The sequence below is a fragment of the Budorcas taxicolor genome, chromosome 20 (genome assembly GCF_023091745.1).
Source record: "Budorcas taxicolor isolate Tak-1 chromosome 20, Takin1.1, whole genome shotgun sequence".
Classification (NCBI taxonomy): Eukaryota; Metazoa; Chordata; class Mammalia; order Artiodactyla; family Bovidae; genus Budorcas; species Budorcas taxicolor.
The window spans coordinates 17,519,427-17,542,555 of record NC_068929.1 but is presented as its reverse complement, the minus strand read 5'-3'; the positions used below and the strand labels follow the sequence as shown (position 1 = coordinate 17,542,555).

Below are 23,129 nucleotides of genomic sequence, written 5' to 3'. Positions count from 1 at the left end.
AAAGATATGCCAAATAGTCTGCCCTCAAATGTTTCTTTTAAGAAACATGTTTTCTTAGATCTTAATAAAGGGCATCTTTGGTGATGTAACATTTCCTTTTTTACAAGGTTTGTCTTTCAAGCCAAATAATTTTGTCTTTTGAGCACTCAGTCAGTTCAGTCGCTTAGCTGTATCCAACTCTTTCTGATCCCATGGACTGCAGCACGCCAGGCTTCCCTGTCCATCATGAACTCCTGGAGATTGCTCAAACTCATGTTCATCAAGTTGGTGATACCACTCAACCATCTCATCCTCTGTCGTCCCCTTCTCCTCCTGCCTTCAATCTTTGCCAGCATCAGGGTCTTTTCCAGTGAGTCAGTTCTTTGTATCAGGTGGCCAAGGGACTGAAGCTTCAGCTTCAGTATCAGTCCTAATGAATATTCAGGACTGATTTCCTTTAGGACTAACAGGTTTGATCTCCTTGCAGTCCAAGGGACTCTCAAGAGTCTAAGTAAGTAGTAAGCAAAACTTCAATAGGGAGTTCCTCTGGTCAAAAGTGTCAAATTCCTGAATAGTTATGAAATATTCTTCAAATAAAAGAATCAGAATAAATGAATACCTGAGTCCATGGTTTTATATAATAGTTCATTTACTATTTTCACATCAGTTTTCTAATGTAGCTAAACAATTTTTGTCTTCAGGTTATAGTATCTCATCTTACAAAATATATCATCAAAAAAACTATATACTGAGTAAAAATATTAACATCTAACAAGGGAGAGATTAGTAGAAATTAGAGCAATATGAGTTTAAGTCTTAAACTGATTTCTTCATTCACCCTCATAAATTACTCCATAACTATTCAGAATCACTGCTTCTACTTTCCAAATAAACTCTTTAAGGACTTACAGGAGGTACATGTTCAACAGACCTGTTTAGGAAATTCACATTCTCATGCGTTATATCTAAGCTTGTACTTTTCCTTCTACTGATCAGCAGGAATATTTCCTTTACCCATTGTGTACCACAAACTGATGGAAGAACATGCCTTAACTGTAATATTGTGTCCTCCTTGTAAAAAGAACTAAAACCGGGACACAAAATGACACTTTGCACTATAACATTTATCTTTTTTCCCTAATTTTAGGTGTTTAGACTTATCTATCAATTCATTCGTAAAAGCTTAATCCTAAATTTTGGGTAATAACTGCCAACAAGTGGTGGTGGTGATGCCTCATCCTCCCCAAAATACAATTATTTTTGCTTTGAGGGAAATCATGTTTGATTAATGAATTTTTCCATTCCATGTCACAAATTTACCATAATCAGACCTAAAAAACATACATTGCCATGTCTATTTTAAAGCACGTTTTAAACTATTAGCAAGATACTGATACTTACTCATTAGTCCTTTTCATTTATTACTCTTTATAGGGAAAAGTATAGCTATTTTCTTCCTTATTACCTCCTTGCAAATTGAGAAGTATCTCAGTGTTACATAAAAAGTCTTTCTTTTAGCAATATTAGCTCAGGATATAATGAGGTTTCCCAAGGCCTTTTCTGAAAACAGCTATTTAAAATATGATATTCTGTGTGAAACAAGTTAAATTTAAAATTTTTAAAGCAATTATTTCACTTTAGTCAGTGCAGAATTTTAGCTCTCCTTTAAAAAACACTACCGTTTTAATATACATTTAAATGTGACTTAAGTTGCAAATAAAAAATAACATTTCTAAATTTTTAATAAACGATCTCAATTTGACATTCAATCCCTATCCCATTTTGTTTTGTTTCTCTTAACCACAGCACAAATGACTTTAATTGGTTACTAGCAATACTACTATATAGATGATTCAGGATGATTCAAGAATTTTTAGAAAGATGATAGGATTTCTTTAAAGTGATCTTAACATTTTATTGCTATCCATACTGATGATTTGTATAATGTAAATAATGGCTTGTGGTGATTATAAAGCATTCCAGAATTACAGACCAAGACTATACACTTGAAAAACCTGCTTGACATAAACTATACAATAGTATTTAGCTTAATACAGAAATTCAGTGCCAGGAGGCAAATCCAAATAGACTATTTAAAACCTCTGAAGTTTGACATTTCCCAGAGGGAACTAGCGCAGTCTTGCTAATAATTAGTGAAAGTACAACCAGAGATAAAAATAAGAGCCTGAAAAAAACTTCTTGAAAAAATAATAAATACTACTACTAGATACATTATAATCAGGTCTAAGCACAATTTTTAAATTGTCTTGTAGAAATATGCTAGGAATGTGATTTAAAAGTCAAGCAAAACAGGTAAAATAAATTTACAGAAGAAAGCAAGTTTACACATTAGTGTTAGACTGTTTTTGAATTACCTAGTAGACAAAACAGTTCAAGGGATCACAGGCAAATGTAACACTTTTATTTTTCACAGTTACTGCAATCAAATATTAATTTAATTCAGAAGTATTATATGCACAAACTACACTTGTAACAGCATGACCTTTTACTTGAAAAATAAAGGATGAAATATTACATTTACTTATTTACACACTGCCCATAACTGACAGACTTTTAATGCTTTGTTTTCTAAAAGTTTTGTTGTTTTTAAACGAATTATATTTGAAGAGACTGAACCAAAACAGTACTACCCAGAAGTCACATCTTGTCATCAGCCATCGTAAGGATTTAACTTCATCCTAAAGTATGTGCTCAGTCATGCCTGACTCTTTGTGACCCCATGGACAGTAGCCCACCAGGATCCTCTGTCCATGGGATTCTCCAGGCAAGAACACTGGAGTGGGCTGCCATTCCCATCTCCAGGGGATCTTCCCAACCCAGGGACTGAACCCGTGTCTCCTACGATGGCATGTAGATTCTTTATGAAAGAGCCCCCTGGGAAGCACTTCATCTAAAGTATACAGAGCATTTAAAAAAAAAAAAAACCTATAAAACCGAATCTAGGTATTTTTAAATATAAAATTAGACTGCCATAAGGGAGTTTCCTTAAAAAATGAAAAACAGTAAAGAGCGCACACTTTAATCTTTTTACTCACAACCCTGTAATAAATGTGATATAAATTTTTTACACATTTCTTCTTTTCCTTTCGTAGACATGTTTCTCTCAAAAAACCTCTTAAGGCCTTGTCATGAAAATCCTTGATCACATTTTATTGTTTAAATAAATGCACTTATTTTGAGAAAACATTTTAAGGTAATCATTTCTACTGCTTAAATAACATCTCTTGAGGTAGAGGTAATTTCTACTTAGATCTCTACCTTTTATGTAAGACCAACACTGGCTTCTGTGTGTAACTTACTACATTTTACCTATAGTCATTCTCCTTAAAGATGCAATATTATTTTTAAAAAACACACTACTAGGTACTTTATATTGAAAAATAGAAGGATGAATTTAGAACTCTGACCTTGGAAATAATATATCCAGGTTCAGCTCTGCAAATCAGTCTTTTCACAAGTGAAGATCAACTAGAATATAACTGACTTTCACAGTTTTTTATTAATTGTTCTTCAGTGTAGTACTAATCTGATATCAGGCCTAGTAGGATTACATTTCAGTCTAACTCATTGGGTTTTATACAAAAGGCTTTAAGAGAGCTTTAATAAAATACTGTATAAAATATTAATCTTCTATAGCTTATAGTTCTTAGCATTAAAGATGTTCTGTTATACTGAACATTAAAGTAATCCTATTACCCAAAGATGCAGTTTGGATTTTATTTCATTAAGTCATTGCCTTTTTTGCTACTGAATACTGCCAAAATCCAGTGAAAAGGCAAGTTAAGAAGCCATGCTTCACTTCATACAGAGGTTCAACAGAACCTCTGGTTCACTAGACACTTGGTTGGCTATTCTTCCTTGAGTGAATAAACCTTCACCTGCTCTTTCACTGTGACTACTTACTTCCCAATGCTGGATTGAATACTAATGGATCCCAGTTTTTCATAACAGTAGTACCAACAGTAAGTAGAACGTGCATGTGTGTGTGCTAAATAATCTGTGTGTACACGTGTAATCTGAAAAACTTAACAAATGTATGTTTAAAAAAAATGTATACCCAGTAAATCCGTTTAATCCAATTTAATCTGCTCAATCAGCTATTTAAATTTTACTAGTTTTTAAAAGTAATATTGTACTGAATTCCCAATCCAAGATTCCTTTTATATTAATATATACATTGTAAATTAACTTTCAGATGTAGAATTTCTTACATCATATTATGTGCAAAATAACTGTTAACCACAAAACTTTAAACAACTGCTACATTTAAAATCAGGCAACGTCCAACACTCCAGCAGCCACAAGTTGGCGTGAGAGCCAGTCCAATCCTTCATACAGTCCCATACCACTTCGAGCATCACAGCCCTGAATATACCAGCTTCGGCCACAGCACAATTTATGGAGACTAAGAAGCTCAGTGATTTCTTCTACTGACAGAGCTCCAGCAACATCCTAAAAGATATATACACATTAAAAAAATTTTTCATAAGTCTATGAAAATTAGCATTTTTGTAATTATTGCTATATACAATTCTGCTGGTATCATTTGAAAGTGAAAGTGAAGTCGCTCAGTCATGTCCGACTCTTTGCGACCCCATGGACAGAGGAGCCATGGGATTTTCTAGGCAAGAGTACTGGAGTGGGTTGCCATTTCCTTCTCCAGGGAATCTTCCCCACCCAGGGATCAAACCCAGGTCTCCCGCATTGTAGACAGATGCTTTACCATCTGAGCCACCAGGGAAGTCCCTGGTATCATTTTAACAGAAGCCTAAATTCAACTTTCAATAATCATTCAGAGATTAATGAGAATAGAAAAAGAATTGTTTTGGTTATAAGTTTGTAAGAACAGTCTTTTAAAAAAAAATATTTGGCTGCATCAGCTCATAGGATAGTCATTGTGTCATGTGGGATCCTTCGTTGTAGCACATGGACTCTAGTTCTGGCACACAGTTTTAGCTGCTCCACAGCATGGGGGATCTTAGTTCCCCAACCAGGGATCGAACCAGCATCCCCTGCACTGCAAGCCAGATTCTTAACCACTGGACCACCAGGCAATAGTCTTGCAATGAAATCAATGAAGGCTCTGCCCCCTGAATAAAAAATACTGCCCATCTCACTATAAGGCATCTACTTAAAAGGAAATTAATACACATGTATCATAAGAAATGGCTCTTACATAGGGTTTATAAAGAGTTTATTAAACTCGCCCAAGGGATTCTCTGACAGTCCAGTGGTTAGGACCCAATGCTTTCACTGCCAGGGACCCAGCCAGGTTCAGTCCCTAGTCAGGGAACTAAGATCCTGCAAGCTGTGCAGCAAGGCCAACAACAACAAAAAACTCTCCAAACAGCACTGAATACCCTTCTTCCCAGAAGCAACCAACAGTAACAACTGCTTTCATATTTTTCCAGAAAACTTCCACGCACACTCATGTAAATGAACAGTACACACCCTAGGTTTTTTAACACATATATTGAAAAATAAAGATACATTTCCATTATCAGAACAAGCAGAAAAAACTTTCCACCAGTATTTTTAACTTCTATATTGCATTCCACTGTAGATGTAACATCAGAGAGGGCAATGGCACCCCACTCCAGTACCCTTGCCTGGAAAATCCCATGGACGGAGGAGCCTGGTAGGCTGCAGTCCATGGGATCGCTAAGAGTCGGGCACGACTGAGCGAATTCACTTTCACTTTTCACTTTCATGCATTGGAGAAGGAAATGGCAACCCACTCCAGTTTCTTGCCTAGAGAATCCCAGGGACGGCGGAGCCTAGTGGGCTGCCGTCTATGGGGTCGCACAGAGTCGGACATGACTGAAGTGACTTAGTAGCAGCAGCAGCAACAGGTGTAACATAATTTTCTTAACCAGTCTTATACTGAACATTTAAATAGAAAATATGTGCTTATGTGCTATTACATATACATACACATGGATGTAAACATATTTTTAAATACATACACTTGCAAAATTATCTCTAAGACAACCTTAGGATAACTGTCTCCAGAATACATTACTAGAGATTTACAGGGTAAAAGGGTATATGCATCGAAACCTTTGACAAAGTACTGCCATATTGCCCTCCAAGAAAATGTCTCACATTAATAACCACACCAGCAGTGTATCCTGCCTAGGATTATCAAACATTTTCATCTTTAACAAGATGATAAGTGGAAAATGGTATTTCACTCTGCCTTATTTGCATATCTTTAATCATAATGTGAAGTGTATCAGCTCTTAATAGCTTGCCTTTTTTTCAAATAAAGGGGAAAATCCTTACCGTCTATCCAACTCTTCCTTCTTATGACATCTAAGCCACTTTATTGCATTAAAAAAAAAGCATTCTTATCCTCCTAGAAGCTGTCTCAAAATCTAAGAATCTTCAGCTGCCACGGTTCGAAAGTATCAGTTCTTCAGTGCCCAGCATTCTTTATGGTCCAACTCTCACATCTGTACATGACTACTGAAAAAATCATAGCTTTGACTATATGGACCTTTGTTAGGAAAGTGCTATCCCTGATTTTTAATAAGTCATCTAGGTTTGTCATAGCTTTTCTTCCAAGGAGCAAGCATCTTTTAATTTTGTGGCTGGAGTTATTGTCCGCAGTAATTCTGGAGCCCAAGAAAATAAAATTTCACTGTTTGCACTTTTTCCCTATTTGCCATGAAATGATGATCTTAGTTTTTTGAATGTTGAGTTTTAAACCAGCTTTTTCACTCTTCTCTTTCACCCTCATCGAAAGCTCTTTAGTTCCTCTTTGCTTTCTGCCATTACAGTGGTGTCATCTGCATATCTGCTATTGCATATCGGAGGTTGTTGATATTTCTCCCATCAATCTTGATTCCAGTCTGTGAGTCATCCAGCCCGGCATTTCGCATGATGTGACAACATACAGCTTGGCGTACTCCTTTCCCAATCTGGAACCAGTCTGTTGTTCCATGTCTGGTTCTAACTGTTGCTTTTTGTCCTGATACAGGTTTCTCAGGAGACAAGTAAGGTGGTCTGGTATTCCCAGCTCTTTAAGAATTTTCACAGTTTGCTATGATTCACACAGCAAAGGCTTTAGCATAGTCAGTGAAGCTGAAGTAGATATTTTTCTGGAATTCTTTTCCTTTTTTTCTATGATCCAATGGATGTTGGCAATCTGATCTCTGGTTCCTCTGCCTTTTCTAAATCCTACTTGTACATGTGGAAGTTCTCAATTTACATACTGTTGAAGCCTGGCCTGAAGGATTTTGAGCATTACCTTGCTAGCATGTGAAATGAGTACAACCATACAGTAGTTTTAACATTCTTTGGCATAACCTTTTTTGGGACTGGAATGAAAACTGACCTTTCCAGTCCTGTGGCCACTGCTGAATTTTTCAAATTTGCTGGCATACTGGTCTCCATGATGCTCTCTAAAAATACTCATGTTTTTATTTTTTCTGTCTGTAGTGTTCTTTCCTTCACATACTAACTCAAAGTATTATCTATAATTTCAATTCAAATCCTACTTTTTATAAATCTTAGAAAATACAACCTTTAGAACTACTCTATAATTTTCCATAATACTTTATATTAATATTACTGAAGTCACTTAGCAGTCTTATTAATCTGCACTTAGCAGTATTAGAAATAAACACTTAACATGCAAACCTAAATACATACGAGTTTCTACCTTATTTCTTTCTGTATACTCCAAGGTACCAAGTATGGCACCTTCCATATAGACTGCATTCAAAATACAGTTCAGAAACTTTATATCTACTGAGTTATTTCTCTCAAAATCTTAACAGTTACCTTATAATGTGGAATGCTAAAATAAATATTCTGAAATACAAATGTATTACCTGTTTGTTAGCAAAAATCAGGAGTAAAGCATCTCGGAGTTCTTTTTCTGTTAACAACTTTGCGAGTTCACTGTGTGCTTCACTAACTCTGTCTCTATGACTGCTATCAACAACAAATACAACAGCTATCAAAAAAAGACAAAAATATTCATTTAGTCATTTGTTTAATTTCAGTAAGTGGGCTAAATATTTTAATGTTATATTATGGTGAGTCTACCATCATTATTTTCACAGGAAGGCTGCCTGTTATAGGAGCATCTAGCAATAATTAATGATATGATCTCAAGCAGTTCACCTAACTTTTGGTCTATTTTTTTGCCATCTATAACAGGATTTACAACATGTGCACTACCAAACACATATTGCCTTGCATACAATTTAATATTTTTCTCTTAATGAATGAAAATGTACCTCTCATGATCTACCTACTGATGCTACTTCTTTGATTACTTTGATCACTCTACTTCCTTTACCAAAAGATAGTCTTTTAAAAATAAATAAGTTACCAACTTTATCTCTCCAAGGTATTCTCTTTCGGTGCCTGGCACAGCACTTTCCATAACTTTACTCAAAATACACAGCAGAAACTTCATGAGTTCAGTTCAGTTCAGTTCAGTTCAGTCGCTCAGCCGTGTCCGACTCTTTGCGACCCCATGAATCACAGCACGCCAGGCCTCCCAGTCCATCACCATCTCCCGGAGTTCACTCAGACTCACGTCCATCGAGTCCGTGATGCCATCCAGCCATCCCATCCTCAGTCGTCCCCTTCTCCTAATGCCCCCAATCCCTCCCAGCATCAGAGTCTTTTCCAATGAGTCAACTCCTTTCCAGCTATCTAATGGCAGCTAAACATCCTAGGCTTTCAACCATTCCTCATGTTCAAAATTCCACTTTTTCCCCTTAATCACTGGCTCATACTAACCTAATATCAAAAATTTCAAAGTAAAAATTATCTAGTCTTTCTTCTAGGTGGAAAACAGCTTGATATATGGAACAGAGAGTATGAATATAAGCTTTATGCTGGGGTACAGGAGGCAAAATGTACAATTCATTTATGTGAATAAATGCTAAGTGGAATGTATGTCACATAACAGTTTGGTTAAAATCAAACCACTATGGGTTCTTCTGCTAATGATAACTAATTGTGAATGGAAATAAAGGAGTGGAGCTATTGAGAGGTTATAATGGGATAAATGTTGAGTTGAATTGAATTGAATGGAGCAACAGAACTATACACCACAGATTCTACCCTATACCACAGTATTGCCAATGATTATACTCATATGACGGTGAAGGCAATGGCAACCCACTCCAGTACTCTTGCCTAGAAAACCCCATGGGCAGAGGAGCCTGGTTGGCTGCAGTCCATGGGGTTGCTACAAGTCGGACACAGCTGAGCGACTTCACTTTCACTTTTCACTTTCCTGCATTGGAGAAGGAAATGGCAACCCACTCCAGTGTTCTTGCCTAGAGAATCCCAGGGATGGAGGAGCCTGGTGGGCTGCCGTCTATGGGGTCACACAGAGTCAGACATGACTGAAGAGACTTAGCAGCAGCAGCATACTCACATGAACACTAATAATACTCTGTGTTAAGAATACCAAGAGGAAAGTACCCTTAATTGCTTACATGTATAAGATAAATCTTATGTTAAGTTATGGTTTTTCATGAAATATACCAGAGTACATATCTCAGTCTGTCTAGCTTAATTTTCTTAATAGTGTTGGGCGTGCTACCAATATGTAATAGTACGGTCATATATTTAATCAACTCTAAAATATCAGCTTTATTAGCTAAATCAACGCACTGATAACTGGACTGACATTCTAAAAATCTGAAAAATTAAGATGTAATTTTACACTCTTACCTTGAGTATTAAGGTAATAATGTTTCCACAATGGTCTTAATTTGTGTTTTCCACCTACATCCCAAATGGTGAACTTTAGATTTTTATATTCTACAGTTTCCACATTAAAACCTGTTTAAAAAAAAAACCAACTTACTTTAATACTGACTTATGAGTGACACACCAAAAACCGGCAACCCCAATTGTAACTGTGACTTACAAATCATTTTCATACAGCACTATCTAACCAACTCCACTTGTAATAAACATACATGGGGGAAATGTATACCTTTAACCAGGGTTAGCCCTCTAATCTAATACAGTCCTTAAGACCTTGACAGCTGAGTACCAGCTCTGCAACACTACCACCTCCTCATCCCTAATTTTCAGCCAGAGTCATCAATATTTTATTCCTTCCAACTGTCCCACCAATATTTTGTTCTTTCTTACTATCCCCCCTCAATCCACATTTCAATCCCACAGTCACTGAACCTTGCATTTTTCCTCTGAAATGCTGATGTCTTACAGACTATCTCCACATCAAGTGGGCATAAAGTAAGGCCCTGAGAACTCATCTGTAAGTTAGGGTTTTTTCCTATAAAATATTCATTAAAGTAAAAGCAATACACATACTTACCAATTGTTGGAATAGGCTGCATGAACTCATCCTGTTTTAATTTAAACAAAATAGTAGTTTTTCCAGCACCATCTAATCCTAATGTAACAACTCGAATTTCCATTTTGGGTCCAATGTGAACTCTATTGTCCTATAATTTAAAAAAAAAAAATCTTTTTATTTTGATACGGAGTTCAAAGTACTAGCACTTACACTTTTATTTATAAAATACCTTTGTTAATTATTTTGTCTCCTACTCATTCCTCAATCCATTAAAATCAGTTCTATTCCCATATTAAAATACCCTGATTCTGATATTTACAAAGAGGAAATGTTTCCTCACTGCTTTGTTAAATCTTGGCTTAGTAAAACTTTCTACATACTATGTAAGCTAAAAAATGCACACACACACACACACACACACACACACACACACACACACACCTATTTTTCCCAGATTTTCTAGCTCAACTGAATCTTCTTTAAATAAGATTTTTCATGCTGTGCTAAATATATTAATTAAAAATAAAAAGTGATGTTTACTTCCTATAAATATTCACTGTTAACAATTTCACATGTATCCCTCCAGACATCTTCCTGTGCATCATACACTGGTTGACATACACAAAGCAGACACACTTTAAAAAAAAAAAATACACACTGCAACTAATTTTTTACACTCAATAGTACCTTATGGAATGCTTTCATTTCAAACATATAAAACTACTTTTTTTCTTTCAGTTGCTTTATTATATTCCATTTACCACTTGACCAATCCCCATTGACAAATATTTGATCTCTCTGATTTTTTTATATTATAAGTAATACTGCAATGAACATACTTGTTCAATTTCCAGCTGCATGACTACTCTGCCTCACCTCACCCATGTATAAAATGGGCATTAAAAATAGACTAAAGTCCTAGAGGGGCGGGATGGGGTAGCGATGTGGAAAGGAAGTTCAAGAGGGAGGGGACACATGCATACCTATGAGTGATTCATGTTGATATATGGAAGAAACCAACACAATACTGCAAAGCAATTAGCCTTCAACTAATTTTTTTAAATAGACCAAACTTACATAGCATTTTTGTAAGAATTAATTTTTTAAAAGATGGGTAATTTGGACTCATGGAGTTGGGAGAGAAAAAAACAATGAAGAAAAGTGAAAAGACCCTAAGAGACACATCGGACTGGGAGTCCCAGAAGAAGAATACAGAAATAAAGGGGCAAAGAGATCTTACTTGAAGATATAATGGCTGAAAACTTCCTAATCTGAGGAAAGAAATGGATATAAAAATCCTACCTCAATGCATTCAAACTATGATAAATGCAAAGAGACCCACATTAAGATATATTATAACCCAACTGTCAAAATTCAAAAACAGATAACCTTCAAAGCAACAAGAAAAAATGACTAATCACAGAAAGGGAGCTTCCATAAGACTATCAACAAATTTCTCAGCAAAAACACACTGCAGACCAGAAGGAATGGGATGATATAGTCAAAGTGCTGAAAGAAAAAGGCTTCAACCAGGAATTCTATATATAGCAAAACTGTCCTTCAAAAATTATGGGAAAAAAGATTTTCCTAGCAAAACAAAGCTGATGAAGTCAGGATCACTTGACCTGTTCAATAAGAAAAGCTAAAGGAGTCCTTCAAACTGAAATGAAAGGCTGTCAGCAATACGAAGTCATATGAAAATCCAAAATGGTAACAATAACTACAGGGACAAATAGTAACCTGCATTATTATAATTTGGGTGAATAAATTTAATTCTTCATGGAAATGAAATAACAAACACATTAAAAGAAACTATAAGCCTGTGCTAATAAGTGTACAGTATATAAAGATATAATTTGTGACATCAATAATATAAAGTACAGGGGGTGGAGCTCTGGAGAAATAGAATTTTTCTATGCAATTGAAGTTAAATTGTTATCAATTTAAAACAGAATGTTACAACTAAGATATTTTATGTAATTGTAAAGGTAACCTCAAACACACACACAAAAATCCATAGAATATAAACAAAAGGAAATGAGAAGGAACTCAAACCATGACATTAAAAAAAAAATCAATAAAACACAAAAGGCAATGAAAGAGGAAAGGTAAAACAAAAAAAAGTATCAAGTTAGGCAGAAAATAAACAAAATGACAACAGTAAGGGTTTACCTAACAATAATTAAATATAAATAGACTTAACTCTCCACTCAAAAGACACAGTGTGACCTAGTGTGAAAAACCAAGATCTAAAAATATGCTGTTTACAAAAGAGACTCACTTTATATCTAAGGAAACACACGTTTGAAAGTGAAAGGATGGTAAAAATGCTAATCTCTTTGGGATGCAAATCACACCCAAAAGAAAGCAGGGCTGGCTATCATAAAATCAGACAAAATAGATTTTTAAGTCAGAAACTGTTATAAGAGACAAGTTCATTATATAATGGAAAAATGCAAGGTTTATAAAGAATATATAATAATTCTAAATATCTGGATTATAAATAAATAGAGTAAAGCCCTAAACATAAGAACCAAAGCTATAAAAATCGTAGAACAGCAGAAAAGCTCCTGACACTGGATTTAGCAGTGATTTTCTCAGATATGACATAAAAAACAATCAACAGAAGCAAAAATAGATAAACGGGACTAGATCAATGTTAAAAGCTTTTGTGAATCAGAGGACACAATCAACAGAGTGAAGAAGAAAACTACAGAATGGGAGAAGATACTTGCAAATCATGTATCTGATAATGGATTCATATATGGAATATATAAAGAACTCCTACAACTCAACAACAAAAGTCAGATAGAAACAGAAAAATAGGCAAAAGGACTTCTAAAAAATTCTCCACAGAACTGACCAAGAAGCATATGAAAAGATGCTTAACATCACTGATAATCAGAGAAATGCAAATCAATACCACAATAATATCACTTTACACCAATCAGGATGGCTACTATCAAAAACAAAAACAAAACAAACAGAAAAGAATAAGTGACAATGTGGAGAAACTGGATCCTCATGCACTTTTGGTAGGATTTATATCACGTGATGCAACACTAAGCAAAGAGTATGACATTTCCTCAGAAAACTAAAAACAGAACTACTATATGAACCATTAGTCCCATTTCTGGTATTTATCCAAAAGAATTGGAAACAAACCCTGAAAGAGATGTCTATACAATCATATTCACAGCAGCACTATTCACAATAACCAAGAGGTAAATTAACCCAAATATCCACCGATAGATGAATGTATACACAAAATGTGGCATACACCATGAAATATTATTTAGACTTAAAAGGATATTCTGTCACATACTACAACACAGGTGAACTCTGAGGACACAATACTAAGTGAAATAAACCCAGTCACAAAAAGACAAACATTATCCACGTATACACTCGATTTAGAGTAGTCAAATTTAATGAAACAGAAAGTAGAACAGTGGATACCAGGATACGAGGAGAAGCAGGGAATAGAGGAGTGGTCACTTATAAGGTATAGTTTCCATTTTTGAAGATGAAAGATTTCTGAAAATGTTTCACACAATGTGAATATACTTAACAATACTGAACTATACACTTAAAAAACGATTAAGATGGTAAAAAATTTTGTGTTTACCAGAATAAAAAAATGTACATACTCACAATCAAGTACCTTGTAGGTGTAAAAGGGAATGGAAAAGGTCACATAGACTGCTAAGGAGTGACCTCTAGGATGTACCCTCAAGTTAAAATGCAAGGTGGAGGAGTACAGTACTCTACCTTTGAATCGGTGGAGAGTACATGCAAACATATTTCTCTATTTTTTTAAACGATGAATAAAACTAAGAAAACTAAGAAAAATTCTATTCTTCTCAATAGTTTTGTACGAAGAAGGGAAGAAAAGGATGCAGAGGTCAAACTGAAGTTAGACTTCACTGAATGCACTTTGCTTTGCAGATATGACTCTGGACCATGTGAATGCTTCACAGTAATTATAAAACAAGATTAAAAACAATTTTAAAGCCACTCAAAAATAGCAAAATGAAACACATGTACCTTTTTAAATTAGGGGGAATCCACTTGAAAAGAGACTAAAACATATCAAAAAATGCGAAATACGGTCTCAGACCTAAAAAAATTTATTTAACAATCTAGGAAATCTGAATACTAATTCGAAAATGGGTAATATTAAAGATGTATTTAATTTCTTAGGTGTGGTGATGGTATTTTGATCATGTTTTAAAAATGATTTGATGTTGGGATGAAATATGTTGAGATTTGTTTCAAAATAACCTGGGAGATTATAGGTAGAAAGAGACTGGGAGAAGTGTAGGTGAAATAAAAAGTTTGTAACTGTTCAAGTAGGTGGTGATGAGTACAGGAAGATTCATTACACCACCTTCTATTTTCCACTGATAAAGTTTTCTTTTTTAATCCTATGGTTCATTAATTTCTTAGTTGTCTATTCAAGCTAATTACCAAGGAAGGTAAAACAATTATGACTTAATTGTGAACAATTATGTGTTCAAAAACACACCTAAAAATGAAGTACAGAATGCATTACCTTTGTAAAAGTGACAGGGATGCTGGCATCCAACTGAATGTGATCTGCAATTTCTGTAAACTGCTGCTGCTGCTTTTGCAATGCTTCCAGTAACCTTGTAATTTCTTGTTTTGCCAAAACAACTCTACAATCATCCTAGAAAGGAGAAGATATTTCTTATAAACCTTTTAAAGAAACCAGGAAAAGCGATATCACTAAAACTCAAGAAAAGCTCATTTAACATTATAGTATTCGAAGTTAGCTGCTGAAGATTCAATGCTTTTGAATTGTGGTGCTGGAGGAGAAGACTCTTTACAGTCCCTTGGACTGAAAGCAGATCAAACCAGTCAATCCTAAATGAAATCAACTATGAATATTCACTGAAAGGACTCATGCTGAAGCTGAAGCTCCAATATTTTGGCCACCTGATGTGAAGAGTTAACTCACAGGAAAAGGCCCTGATGCTGGGAAAGACTGAATGCAGAAGGAGAAGAGGACAGCAGAGGATGAGATGGTTAGACAGCATCACTGACTCAACAGACACGAATCTGAGCAAACTCCGGAAGACAGTGGAGGACAGAGGATCTTGGCATGTTATAATCCATGGAGTCACCAGAGTTGGACATTCAACAACAACAAAGTTAACTTATGTGTAAATCTGACTAAGATAACAATAGTCAGACATTAATAAATAATTTAAGAGACCATCAACATATGAACAGGTAAATAATTTTATATTCACAAATGTAACACTATCACAATAAAAATGAACTACAATTACATTTTGACAAAATGAATTTCACATGAAATAAGAGTAGAAATGACATGAAGAGTTCTTATTGTATGATTCCCACTTTTATTAATTATTCAAAATAGACAAAAACAAAGTATACATTAGAAATCAGGATAGTGGTTCATCCTTAGGAGGAAAGGCAGGTAGATACTAGAAGAGAGTCTGAGGGGCTTCTGGGGTCCTGGTAATGCCATTACTGGATCTGGATGCTGGTTACATAGCAATGTCCAGTCCTAAAATACAGCAAGTTGAATGCATATGCACATATTTCTATGTGTGTGTATATATATATACACACACACATATATAGTACTCCTATAAAAGTTTTTCAAAATAGTGTAAGATATACACATATCGGTTCCAGAAACAAAGGACTAAAGGTCAAACTGTGATGTCTTGTCTCACTCTGGAGTCCCAGGCTCTTTCCTTCCAGTTGCTCAAATATTATTCCAGAAATATTCTATACATATGCCAATGTATTCTTCATAAGATATAGATTTTCCAACAATACATAAGCTCCATGAAAGAAACAGCATTGTTAGTTTTTGCTCACTGCTGTATATTCACATGAAAAGAAAGAAAGTGAAAGTTGCTCAGTAGTGTCCGACTCTTTGCAACCCCATGGACTACGCAGTCCATGGACTTCTCTAGACCAGAATACTGGAGTGGGTAGCCTCCCCCTTCTCCAGGGGATCTTCCCAACCCAGGGATCGAACCCAGGTCTCCTGCATTGCAGGTGGATTCTTTACAAGGGCTTTCCTTGAGTCAAGGGAAGCCCAAGAACACGAGTGGGCAGCCTATCCCTGCGTATAGGTTTCTCAAGAGGCAGGTCAGGTGGTCTGGTATGTTCCCATCTCTTTCAGAATTTTCCACAGTTTATTGTGATCCACAAAGTCGAAGGCTTTGGCATAATGATGCTTACCCTATTTCAGAATGCAATCTGCTATACCTTCACACTTTTTATTTTTCCCTTAGCTCTTATCACTTTTTAACATACTATATAATTTACTTATTAGAAATGGTTATGGCTTATTGTCTGTCTCTTGCTAAGATGCTAATTCTACAAGATTATGGCTTTTGGCCTATTTTGCTTATTGATGTATTCCGTGTACCTAGAATTTACATGGCACATAGCAGGCACACAAAAAAATGTCTGCCTCATAAATAAATCTTAACCAAGCAGCATCATGCCTTGAACTTAGACGATGCATCAATTATTTTGGAGGGGAGGGATGATTAAATTTTATCCTCAAAATTGGTAATAAATATGTGCTATTCCATCCATTCCTCTGTTCAGGCATCTCTGTGGAAGGAACTTTTAAGACTACTGGCTGAGAATAGGGTTCTGTGGCCATAAATCAGAATAAAACTAATAAGTCCATATGAAGAATGAATCCAAGGCCCCAATTTCACTTGCATTAACACAGTGAGATAATACCATGTCATTAACATTTATCAGTCACTTTGACAAAATGCTTCAGAAACTCTAAAATACTTCTAAATATTTCAGTAGCCATGAGCATACTTTTAAATTAAATAAATATAAAAATACTTTGAAGTAGTCACTTCAGTATGATTTAGGGCATGCTCCATTTCTACTTTTGCTGTGCAGCTTGAGCTGAACAAGTGTTTATTAAGCTCTTTCTAACCAGATACAAAGAATTTAGATACAAAGATGCATTCAGCCAACATTCAAAAGGACAAACGTGAGTAATGTATCACTAGACTCAAATCAGGAGACAAAAACCCCCACAATCATGTGAACAGAAAAACTAATACGAAGAACAGTTAACTAGGTGTAGTTATTAACTAGGCAACTGAAAGTGTAAAAAGAGCTCGGAGGTCTCATGGAGGAAACAACTGTAAGAAATAGCTACCACTCTCAGGGCTGGGGGAATAAAGGAGAGATGCTAGAATTATTAAAACTTAGACACTTAGACACAGGAGGGATCCCATGGAGCTGAAACTCAGATCTCTAAGGAAAGCGGTCTCGTTTGAGCAGTGACATTTAACATGAACCCCAAGCAAACAGGAACCCACAGGAAATCACATCCACCTTTCAGCCTCCCTCTACTGCCCCCTACTGGCAAAGCCTAAAATAACATGGAACCAGCTGGCAGAGCAGGTTTTCAGCGTTCCAATCTCAGCATCACAAAGCAGAGGTCAGAATAGGACTGGAGCAAGAAGACAACTTAATAAATGGCAGAAACATCAATTACTACAATTCAATGTGACAAGGACTAAAGGACGCGGGACTGATGCAGTTACAGCCTAGCCTATCAGATTTTTAAGAGAAAAACCACTACAATGGTAGAAAGTTTAGCTCTCTAAAGATTTGTATCAACACAATCATAAGCAATATATCAAAAAATGAGTATCTGCAGGATACTAGGATTCTTAGGGCAACAATTAGTCTTAAATTGCATATTTATGAAGGCAGATCCAAAACAGTAATGAGTAAGACTGACATTTTTGTTAGAATAACCTTAAATCTAAATCATTTTAAAAGCATATTCTTATGGCAAAACCAATACAGTATTGTAAAGTAAAATTAAAAAAATAAATAAATAAAATAAAAGCATATTATCTGCAATATGGGTAACAAATTGCTTATGATACCTCATGCATCAATAAAAACCATGGATTTTCTGTGACATAAAAGTTAAGAACCAATAAATTAGAGCAGAGATGGGTAGTTCATTCTACAGATGCACTACCCACCTCCCCCCACCAAAAACCAATGAACAAAAAAGAGCAAGGAAAAGGAACTTCAAACAACAGTAAAAATTTGAAGAAGGATTTCCAATATTAAAAAAGGGAGACACAAGCCCACCAAGCAGGAAGAATAGTATGTATGTTTGGCAAAAAAGGGTTAAAGGACTTGGGATGAATAGAGAGTGACAAGAAGTTAAAGAGGTTCTAGAACCTATGGTTTTATGGTGGGGAGGACACAAAAAAGAGAGGGCACTGATATGATTGACTGGAGCAATGCGAGGTTAGAGATCACGTCCTAAGCACAGCCCACATTAAAGCCCACAATAACATAGAGTAATAATATAAAACTATTTATTAAATTAATAAAATAACTAGTATGTACTCTGGTAATGATTTGATTAAGCTTACAAATTCTCCTTCCTAAACTATGTCCTAACCATGTTTTAAACCATGTACCTGTTGCAAAGTCTTTTCACAATGGAGACAGGCTGTTGAAACCTGAGATAACAAAATAGTCATATCTTCTTGTTGCTGCCTAAGCCAAATCAATTTTTCTCGAACATGAGCATCAACAACACTTAGAGCCATTTCTTCTTGACGACACAGAGTTTCATGCAGATCAGAAAAATAAGCTCGGACACACGATCGGGCATTCTCTGCAGTACCTGGTACCTTGGGCAATAAAAATAAGTTTTCAACAACTGTAACCTTAAAAAAGATTTTTTATGTGAAATAATGAAAATTTCAATACCATCTATAACCTTAAAAATCCCACAATGTGTATCTCCACACAGAACTTTTCCCCTTAAACACAGCCTTTGGATATCCAACAGTTTAAATGACATTTCAAAAAAACAAGGAATGCCTAACCTACAGTCTCCCTCAACCTCAAACCTAGTTTTCTCCATCTCAATAAACGGCAACTACAACTTCCAGGTTGTTCAAGCTAAAAAAACTGGAGTCACCCTTAACACTTCTCTTTTTTATCTCTCAACTAGTTTCTTACTGAATTCTGCTGACTTCAAAATATCTCTAGAATCTGATCATGCCTCACCATCTCTACTTCTACCAACCTAATCAAAGCCATTATCATTTCTCACTTGATTATTGTAATAGCCTTCTAACTCGGCTCACTAGATCTACCCCTGCTCCCTATAACGTATGCTCCATCCAGAAGCCAGACTGATCATTTTAACTGTTTAGTCAGAATGTTAATTATTACTTTTCTCAAAACACTCCCATGGTTTCCCACACAGAGTAAACGCCAAAGTCCTTTATATGAGATGTTCAATGACAGAATTCCTGAGAAAGAGCCATCTGAGCTGAGACCTGAAGGAGGTAGGAGAGGGAACCACATGAACATTTTGAAGAAGAGCATTCCTGAAATAAAGTAAAGCAAGTGCCTATAAGGCCCTTTCTGACATCAATTCCAGCTATGCTTTCCATTAATCATTCTGTTTTAGCTACACTGAGCTTCCTTGAAGTTTCCTAAGAAAACAAGGCACATTCCAACTGCAGGGCCTCTGAACTTGATCTAGAGTGTTCTTTCCTCAAATATTAGCATGGTTCCCTTTTCTCAGCGCCTTTAGGTCTTTGCTCAATGCCCCTTCTCAGGGAGCCTGTCCTCAAATACCACCTTTTCTGGATTTTTCTCCAAAGCACCTAATAAAATACTTCTGCCATATTTTACTTGTATATTGTCTCTCTTCCCACATTAGAATGCAAACTCTGCATAGGGGGTATTTTTGACTTGTAGAGTGGTGTCTCCTTAGCTAGAATAGTGTTTAGCACTTGAGATATGTTCAATAAATATTTACTGAGGGCATAAATATTTCCACCATAGTACAACAAGGTCCAACGGAATTTTATGTGGTGACATGTTCTATAGCTGTGCTGACCAATATGGTAGCCACTAGCTACACACACAGAAAATGTACTTCAAATGTAGCTAGTGAGACTGAGGAAGTAAATTTTGTATTTCTTGGGATTGATAAATAATTTAAACTTAAACAGCCACATGAGGCTATGGGCTGCTAGTCTGACAGAGCGTTATTCTAGCCATTATTCCCAATGACTTGGCTTTAATTTTGATTACCAAAAAAACCCACTATACTCTGTCTGTCCTTGTGCTTTATATTCCTGTCTGAAAATATCCCTTTCTTCTCTATGCATGTGTGCTAAGTCGCTTCACTCATGTCCGACTCTTTGTGACCCTATGGACTGTAGCTCTCCAGGTTCTTCTGTCCATGGAGTTCTCCAGGTAAGAATAATGGAGTGGGTTGCCATGCCCTCTTTCAGGGGATCTTCCTGACTCAGGGATTGAGCCCACATCTCTTAAAGACTCCTGCACTGGCAAGCGGGTTCTTTACCACTAGTGCCACCTGGGAGGCCCAAACGCTTCTCCTCTATAATTCAATTTTTAAAAGCAACTACCACTACTGCGTAAGTCCCTTCCTTCTCTTCATAGCCAAACTCTTAGAAGTTAGACACACTCACCTCCTAATACCCACTTACTCTTTACCTTACTGGGGGTTGGTGGAGGGGGGGCGGTATTTCCATTTATTTCACAGATATAACAAATTCAACATCCAAATTAAACTTACCACCTTGGTCTCATACTCCCCTCCCAAATTCTTCTTCCTCCCCGTTTAGAGCACAACCATCTGCCAGGCTGGGCAAGGTGGACACCTAGGCACCATGCTTGACCCTGCAAGTTACCTATCAATCAATATTATCAATCAATCACTATGACCTACCTATTCTACTTCTCTAACATCTCAAAGCCATGTGCTTCTCTCCATCCTCAATACTGCAGCATTATGGGCCACAAACAATTCTCAAGTAGATAATTCCAGCAACCTCACAAGAGGTCTCCTTGCTTCCAATCTTGTTGTTCCTCCATTTCATTTTTTATATTAAACAGCAACCTTTCTTAATGCAAATCTGATTAAGTTATTCCTATGACAATTCTTCAATGGCTCATCGCTGCCTGTGAGATAAAGTCGAAACTCTTTAACATAGCTAACAAGATGTTGCACGATTTGGCCCTTAATTCTCCAACGTCTTTTCTTACCATCTGCCACCCCAATACTCAAAGCTTCAACCACAGTGAACTTAGTTAAGTTTCTACAATATGTCCAAGTCTCACTGCCAGGTATTTTAACATACGCTTCCCTCTCTGGAACAACTCTCTCCCATCTCACTCTTCTCCCTAACTAAATTCCTTTAAATCTCAGTTTAGACATCACATCTTCTACAAAGCCTTCCAAGACTTACCTAAGTTAATGCTGTTTATATGCACACTGCCAGGGCATCCTGCATTTCCCCCACAAAGTAAACAGTTACCACACTTGAAACTCTTCCATGATGGATTATAAATTTCCGTAAAGACAGAGACTTTTCAAAAAACTTATTTCCACTGACTAGTGCAGTACTGGTACAATGGAATTGCTCAATAAATCCTATAAGGTGAAAAAGTAAGAAGGAAAAAGGGTAAGGAGGAAAAAAATCCATACATGTTCTGTGTGGGCCATTCCAATTCCATCTTCTACTATTTGTTCTCCTCCTTCAATGTGCTGAACGATTCCAACTAATTTTCTGGAATAATCTGAAATTTCCTCAGTGAAGGTCCGTATGCAATGAGCCATATCTAAAATTGATGCTCGGATCTGGTTAGCTTCTGGTTCCAATACTGAATGCTATAAGATGCAACATAATTATAGAAAAGAACTCATAGGATTGACTAATGATATAAAATGCTACTTAACTGGTTCCTATTAATAAAAAAAGCATTAGCTGCAAGTGGGTTTTGTAACATATTTACAAAATCACAGCATGAAGAAATACTAATTTGCCTTCATTCCAAAATTATTGATCCTTCAAAGAAATAATTTAAAATTTGGAATTTCATATACTGCTAAGAAACCAAGAAATCTCTAAAATTTGATCACAAGCATTAGCTCATCAACAGATATATTATCAACACAATCCAGTGCTTTACAAAAACATGCACAGAAAGAAAAGGACTTTTTATTTCCTTTCTGGAAAGCCACTTTCAATAAAGAATGAAGCATGAGGACTCTGAAATTTTTGATAAGTCATTATAAACCTCTCTTTTCCTTTCATGCTACCAAGCTCAACTCATTTATCATTTAGCTCTTCTTCAGTTTCTACTTTAGTATAAAGAACCAAGTCAGTGAAAATAAACAGTAGACTAGTAAAGCAGATAAAGTTATCAACTTTAATTATATTCATACCTTGTGACCTTGGTGTTTTCCATATTCTTTGCAGACACAACACATGAGTGGGCTAGTTTGACAGCCATCTTCCAAGCAAACAAACTCAATGGCATGCACTTGATGCTGAGAGCACATAGTCTTCTCATGCGGTTTATCAGCTAGAGGCACTCTCCTGTGCTTTGCTAGTGTCTTCGTAGAATGAGTAACTTGGGAACACTCTGAGCACAAGTGAGTTGCACATACAGTGCAATATACAGATGCAACATGAGCTTCATCTTCATCACAACGAATGATGCTCTGATAAACAAAAAAGTAATGTATTAAAACTAAACCCCTTTATTAAACAGAAACTGACTGAGACCCAGAAAACAAACTTACGGTTACCAAAGGAGATACCAAGGGAGAGGGAGGAGAAATAAATTACACATTACTATATATAAAATAGGTAAACAACAAGGACCTACTGTACAACACAGGGAACTATACTCAGTATCTTATGACAATTTATAATGGAAAAGAATCTGAAAAAGAATATGTGTGTGTGTG

General features: G+C 36.0%; 1 protein-coding gene across 1 annotated transcript in view; it reads right to left on the bottom strand.

Annotated features, from left to right (window-relative positions):
- Positions 1–4,272: 4,272 nt before the first annotated feature.
- Positions 4,273–23,129, bottom strand: part of TRIM23 (tripartite motif containing 23) — a 32,062-nt gene continuing 13,205 nt past the window's right edge. The window contains exons 4-11 of the mRNA XM_052659192.1: positions 22,602–22,880; positions 21,861–22,043; positions 18,802–19,017; positions 14,859–14,993; positions 10,322–10,451; positions 9,706–9,816; positions 7,839–7,963; positions 4,273–4,452 (exon numbers count right to left, since the gene is read on the bottom strand). Of these exons, the coding sequence (XP_052515152.1) occupies positions 4,273–4,452; positions 7,839–7,963; positions 9,706–9,816; positions 10,322–10,451; positions 14,859–14,993; positions 18,802–19,017; positions 21,861–22,043; positions 22,602–22,880 (1,359 nt within the window). The remainder of the gene's footprint in view (positions 4,453–7,838; positions 7,964–9,705; positions 9,817–10,321; positions 10,452–14,858; positions 14,994–18,801; positions 19,018–21,860; positions 22,044–22,601; positions 22,881–23,129) is intronic.